This window comes from Sturnira hondurensis, unplaced genomic scaffold (genome assembly GCF_014824575.4).
Source record: "Sturnira hondurensis isolate 20B ecotype Veracruz unplaced genomic scaffold, ASM1482457v3 Scaffold0021795, whole genome shotgun sequence".
NCBI lineage: Eukaryota > Metazoa > Chordata > Mammalia > Chiroptera > Phyllostomidae > Sturnira > Sturnira hondurensis.
In genome coordinates this window covers 12844676-12850675 of record NW_028094426.1, presented here as the reverse complement: position 1 = coordinate 12850675, position 6000 = coordinate 12844676, and the positions used below count along the sequence as shown (strand labels likewise).

Genomic DNA, 6000 nt, shown 5'->3' with positions numbered 1-6000 from the left:
CCTGTGCATCAAAAAGACGGAGCTGGGGAAGATAGGAGGCGTTTAATAAACCTATTTCGTGGTTTCCTGGGCCCTGGTGTAACGTTTTTTAACCGTGTCTTACTTGAGCGAGGCAATTGTTTGGCTCGCCTAGGAACCCAGCTCCCGGACCTGTAGAGGGGCGCGGCGGGGAGGGCGGGCGCCCGCGCCGGGGCAATGCTGCGGTGGGTGGGCTGTGCCGCCCGCCTAGCCCGCCCGGCCTCCCGCGGCCCCGCTTCCCGGGTTTCCTCCGCCCGCACACCCTCCGGCGCCCCTCCCCCCGGCCAGCTTTTATTTCCCCGATGCCGGGCTGTAACCCGAGCTTTTATTTCCTGGTGGCTCCTTTAAGAGACCGAGCTCAGTGCTGGGAATTCGCGTCAGTTTCTGCACTGAAACTCTCAAGATCAATGAGCAGAGAGCTTTCTCAGTTCTGCCTTTCAGTTTCTCTCTTCCAGGAAGGAAAACATTCGAGAGAGCGAGCGAGGGAGAGCGGCAGGAGGGCGGGGGGCGGGGGCGCCGGCCGCGGGTGGGAGGAGAGAGCGGGAGGCCGGCCGGGCTGCGCCCCCGGTCGCCGCGCCGCGCAGCGACCTGCAGACCCCGTGCTGCGCTGGGGCTCGGCTCCCACGCCCCCGCTGCCCAGCGCACCCAACTCCGCCGGCCGCCCCGCCCGCCCCGCGCGCTTGCAGACCCCCGGGGCGGCTGCCGGGAGAGATGCTGAAGAAACTTCTTAAATGACCGCGTCCGACTGGCCGTGGAGCGTTTCTGGGTTGGGGAGAGGAAAGGAAAGTGGAAAAAAACTGAGAACTTCCTGATCTTTCTCGCTGTGAGACATGTCTGAGACTCCTGCTCAGTGTAGCATTAAGGTAAAGATCTTCTCCCCCTCCTTCTCCGTGGTCGGAAACCTTGAGCTGGGCCGGCCAGGGTAGTCGTGCTGGGCTCTTCAGAGGGGGCTGTTGCAGTCGTTCTCATCGCAGTAAATTATTTGGGGTGCCAGGGAAAGAGATGCAGCTCGCGGCGGCTGTTTGTACCCTTTAGTGTAACCTTGCTACTCCTCCGGCTGAGCCCCTCGCCGGCTCCATCGCCCCCAAGCCACCCCCTTTCTTTTTGACAATGAAATGTCCGTCACAATTGGTCAGAAGGAGCCTGAGTGGTCTCTAGAACTGTAAAACACCCCCGTAATTAGTGCGCTTAAAAAAGCAAAACAAAAACAAAATATTGCTCCTTACTCCTACTCCCACCATGTGACTGAAATGTAACTTTTGTTCCGGAGGGGTGGTCTTCTTAGAAAAAAAGTTCTCCGGCCCCTACTGGAATGGAGTAATTTCTTTTTTTAAGGACTCCCTAGGTCTGATCACCTCCCCCCCCCCCTCCCGCGTCATTAATTGTAAGCGCTGGTCGGAGAGACAGTCCCGGTGTCAGCTTTTCTGGGCATTGCACAATGAATGTCTTCTTTCTTTCTTTCTCTCTCTCCCTTTTTCCCTTTTAACTAAGGTGAATAAAGTTGCTAACTGGTTATTTTACTCCTATGCATGTGAAAGTTGAGTAATCTCTTAGAAAACTCCTGTGATGCAGGGAGAGAAGGAATTATCTGAATGACCAGGCAAAATGACCTTCCCTGTTTGACAGTGCCGGGAGGGTATCTAAGCAGAAATCTCCCGGCTTTCTGGCCATGTTTTGCAGTATTGCAAATGCAGGGTGCTGGATATTTGCAAACACCGTGCTTGGCTTCCAAGTAGTGTTGTTTGTGCATATCTATCTATCTATTTCTAATCTAGGCTGGTGGTGCTTCGGTTTGTTGCTTCTCAGAAGTTGTTGTAAAGTTTGCCACCGTGAGGAGGCAGAATGATCTGTCCATCTCTCCCAATTATTTTTCCCATGGCTGCATTTCTTGTGCACTTTATTTATTTCACTGTTCCATTAGTAGCCAGGTGGAAAAGCCTTCCCCTTCTGTGAGAGGCTGAAACTGCTGAAGTTTGTTTGGTTTTGCTTTGGCCTATTTAGTGTGTGTTTATTGAGCAGACACTGCAGAAACAATGAACAAATAACCTGTTTTCTTCATCTGTGTGGCATTAGGGAAACCATTTCTGTTTGAACACTGCTTTTCCATTAGGATCTGTTTAGAGGAAACACGGTATTTTATCAGGTTGGCTTACTACGTTTTCATACTTACACTCAGATTTTAGTTTCTTACCAGGAAAGGTTTTCATGTGTTTGATGTGAACTGGAAAAGTCGGTTGGGTTTCCTTGTTCTTGCCTTACAAAAATGCCCAATGAACTTTTAGGCTTCTGTGATCATACGTATCTGGGGGGTAGCAATACTTCTGTGGTGAAGGAAGTGTCAGAGTTAAGAACTTAGGGTACTTTGAGACTTCCAAAACCAGTTTTGTTTGTTGTGTAAATTAAGTTCAGAAAATCTTACATTCGGCATGGAAAGTCTAATTTATTTGACACTTCATAATGCAAATAGAGGTAACTAAATAATAGGGTATTAAATCAGTAAATTGTATTTAGCTTGCCAGTAAATCTGACACCAGGAAAACCTGGGCCAAGGATGGGCAGTAATTTTAGGGTGAAACAACAACAGGAAAATTTTTCTGTGACTTTTCTCGCTGCCTCCTCTGAAGATACTGTTACCCCCACTGTGCTGATAGGCTTCTGTTTGCGGGCTGCAGGCAAAAGTGCTACCCAGCGGCTTGTTTCACTGTGCGTTTTAGTGGGAAAAGGGCGCAGCAGCCCCTTTTTGTACCTGCACATGCGGAACCAGTCGCAAAACCCAACAAACACTTTCTTAAATGGGACATAAAGGTTGAAGCCATAGTTTGCCTGTCGTTTCTTTCCTCATTACTTAGCCTCTGATTTCTTTTTAGGTGCCTCTTCTCATTACTCTGTATTTCTATGTAATTCAAAAATAAATTCAAGGTTCTGCACTAGTAGAAGTATCTTATTTTGGATTGTTCTTTACGGATCAAGTATACAGACTGACAGACTTGCTGTTTTAGTGTATTTTTTCTGAGAAGTTTGTTTAATTCACAATGTTCTAATAATAAGCGCTGGAGATCAAGGAGTGGGATTATTCCAGGCCATCTGAAAATGTTCTGGTGGTGGGTGCAGTGTTTCATTTAGTCCTTGGAATGTGGTACAGTGCATAATAAATAAGTTTGCTGGTAACCCGCAAGCAAGTCCTGGGATTGCTTCTGGAGTCCGGTAAACGATACACTTTTCTGTGAGGGGGGAGAAGGGATGTCGGAAGCTTCCAAGGATGAGCTGGTGAATCAGATGTGCTGGAGACATGTCCCATGGAAAGCTTTCTGCCTGTGAAGAGATTTCCCTCACTCCTCTCTGCTCCTGAAACTTTCCTCCCTTGCTCTTATTCCTTACTAGCAGCTGGGCAGCAGACAGTCAGTTCCTTAGGAAGGACTTTGTTTACTTCTGAGTAGTGTACCACGTAGGTGGAATTTCCAAGGTGAAAGTTTCTGACTCAATCAGCGTCACTTTTATAAGCATTGTTTATATGGTGCTGGTTGCCAGTGTGTGCGCGATAGTGGCTTTTATGTTCGTTTTGTGCTTTCTAAGCATGTTCCCCTTACCTAGGGAAGTTAATATCAGACCCGCATTTAACAGATGACAGGTCGACTAAGCTCAAGGTCACCTAAACTATCACTGAGCGCCCCCTGAGTCTCTTCACTGGGCTGCCCGCATGGGCAGTGGCACTTTCCTTGGGAAAGGTTAAATGCTTCCACGTCTGACCATTTGGAGTTGTTTAAATTTAAGGACAGGGACAGCTAACTACATAAAAGACCCAATGATTTTTGTTTTTTTCTGAGGATTTAGTGGCAGACTGTACTGGTCAAAGGAGGAAGGAAGAGGCTGTCTTTTCCATCATCAGCCTTCACCTTCAAGTCACCTGTTCAGTTTTAAGTTCAGCCAAGTTGCAGCGGAAAGTGGTTATGGCCCAGTAGACACAGTGCTCTATAAGGCTTGGCACAGCGCTGTGGTTGGGAGGGCTATCCAGAAAACAAAACCTAGTCGTATAACTTCCCCGGTCCCCCTCTGCCTGCCCTCTGTCCTGATTGGCTTTCTTCACAGACGAAATCTCTTTCTATTTTGCTACTAACTGGAAGACGCTCTGGGTTTTCCCTGTTGGGCTCTGAGCTCCTTGAGTTTAGTGGTGGTTAACTTTGTGTCCTAGTACTGAGCTTGGCACATGGCACAGAAATGTTTCTCAGTAATGTTTGCTGATTTGAAGAGAGGCCTCGGATGAGGTCTTAGCCCTTTCCTCCATTTGTCCCTGTGCACCTCAGGGTGACTTAGCACCTTCATCTACTAGCTTGCACAAAGTATTTAATAGGGTTACACTGCTGTCTCAGGCCCTGGGTCTGCCCCCAAATTATCATCAGTAGAATTTTGGTATTATTTTGATAAAATTTTCAAGAACTGCTTTTGTCTCTAGACAAAAACAAACAAACAAAAAAGAAATTGAACCAAAGGTACAACAAAGGGAGTTCAGGAATCACTTTAGAAGGTTCAGATTAGCAGGCTTCTGTGTTTTCATCAGTTTCTTGTCAGCTGAATCGGGGAACTTTCAGACTCTCAGAGCCGAAAGATCAAGATCACTGGGCCAACGTCCTATTTTTATAGAGAGGAGGTCCAGACGGCTAAATGGTTTGCTTCAGCTGATTGGTGACTGAGCCAGGTTTAGAGCCACACAGGCCTCCTGGTTCTCAGCCCTATAAAAGGCCAAGGAAATTCGATACAATAGGTTGCACTCTCTGTGGCACTTCCTAGCGTGGTCCATTTTAATCACAAGCCAGCTGGTACGAGGGCACAGAGGTACGTGCCAAAGGAAGATGGTGAGTGGGGGCACGTGGGGCAGAGAGGGCATATTTTAGGTGTGAGAAGAAGAAGTAGGAGTGGAGGATGAGGAAAGAAAGGCTTGATGGACTTATATTGGTGCCATTTGCAGCAGTAATTTTTTTTTATTATGGTACAAAACAAATAACATTACATTTACCATCTTAGCCATTTTTTAATTTTTTATTAAAAATTGTACTTATTTTTAGAGAGGGCAGAAGGGGGTGAGAAAGAGAAGAAGAGAAACATTGATGTGAGAGAGAAACATTGATTAGTTGTCCCTTGCATCCACCTGGGGACTAAACCAGCCACCTAGGCATGTGCAATCGAACCAGTAACCTTTCGCTTTGTGGGACAGTATCCAACCAACTGAGCCACACCGGTCAGAGCCATCTTAACTATTTTTAAGTGTACAGTTCGGTAGTGTGAAGTATATTCACACTGTTGTGCAACACATACGTAGAACTTTTTTATCTTGCAACCCTGAAATTCTGTACCCACCAAACATTAGTTTTCCCAGCCCTTGATTTTGACTACTTTAGATGCTTCACGTGAGTGCAATCAGACCTTATTTTTATTTCACTTAGCATAATATCCTTGAGGCTCATCATTGTTACATCATGCGACAGGGTTTCCTTCTTTTTTATGGCTGCACAATATTCCATTTAATGTGCCTTATCTTCTTTATCCATTCATGTGTTGATGGACATTGGTTTACTTCCATCTCCTGGTTGTTGTGAATGAAGATGTGGTGAACATGAGTGTGCAAATAGTTCTTCATATACCCATATACCCATATATCAGAGGGGTAGGAGCAACAATACTTTTTTTTTTTTTTTTGCTGGTTCGGAGTCAGCTACTTTTATTGGGGGTTATGGGTTTGGGGCTGCCTTCATGCAAAGGTTGCGCATTTGACCTTGAAGTCACCTTCTGCTCAGTGTAATTGATGGTCTCCAGGTTGAGGTGGTTGGGGAACTCTATTGAATGTGTATCCGTTGGGCAGCTTGATGGTCAGCTGTGCCTTGTCGGAGGTAATGCACACCTCTGCAACACTTCCAGGCTGGAAGGGGAAGACAGACTCCCGATGCTCCTTCCCCTGCACCCTTGCGCTTTTGCTGTTACACAGTTTTG

General features: G+C 46.8%; 1 protein-coding gene across 2 annotated transcripts in view; it reads left to right on the top strand.

Annotated features, from left to right (window-relative positions):
* The first annotated feature begins 372 nt into the window (after positions 1-372).
* Positions 373-6000, top strand: part of ETV6 (ETS variant transcription factor 6) — a 217969-nt gene continuing 212341 nt past the window's right edge. For both annotated transcript variants that reach the window (XM_037033823.1, XM_037033821.1), the window contains exon 1: positions 373-881. In XM_037033823.1, the coding sequence (XP_036889718.1) occupies positions 849-881 (33 nt within the window). In that variant the 5' untranslated portion in view covers positions 373-848. The remainder of the gene's footprint in view (positions 882-6000) is intronic.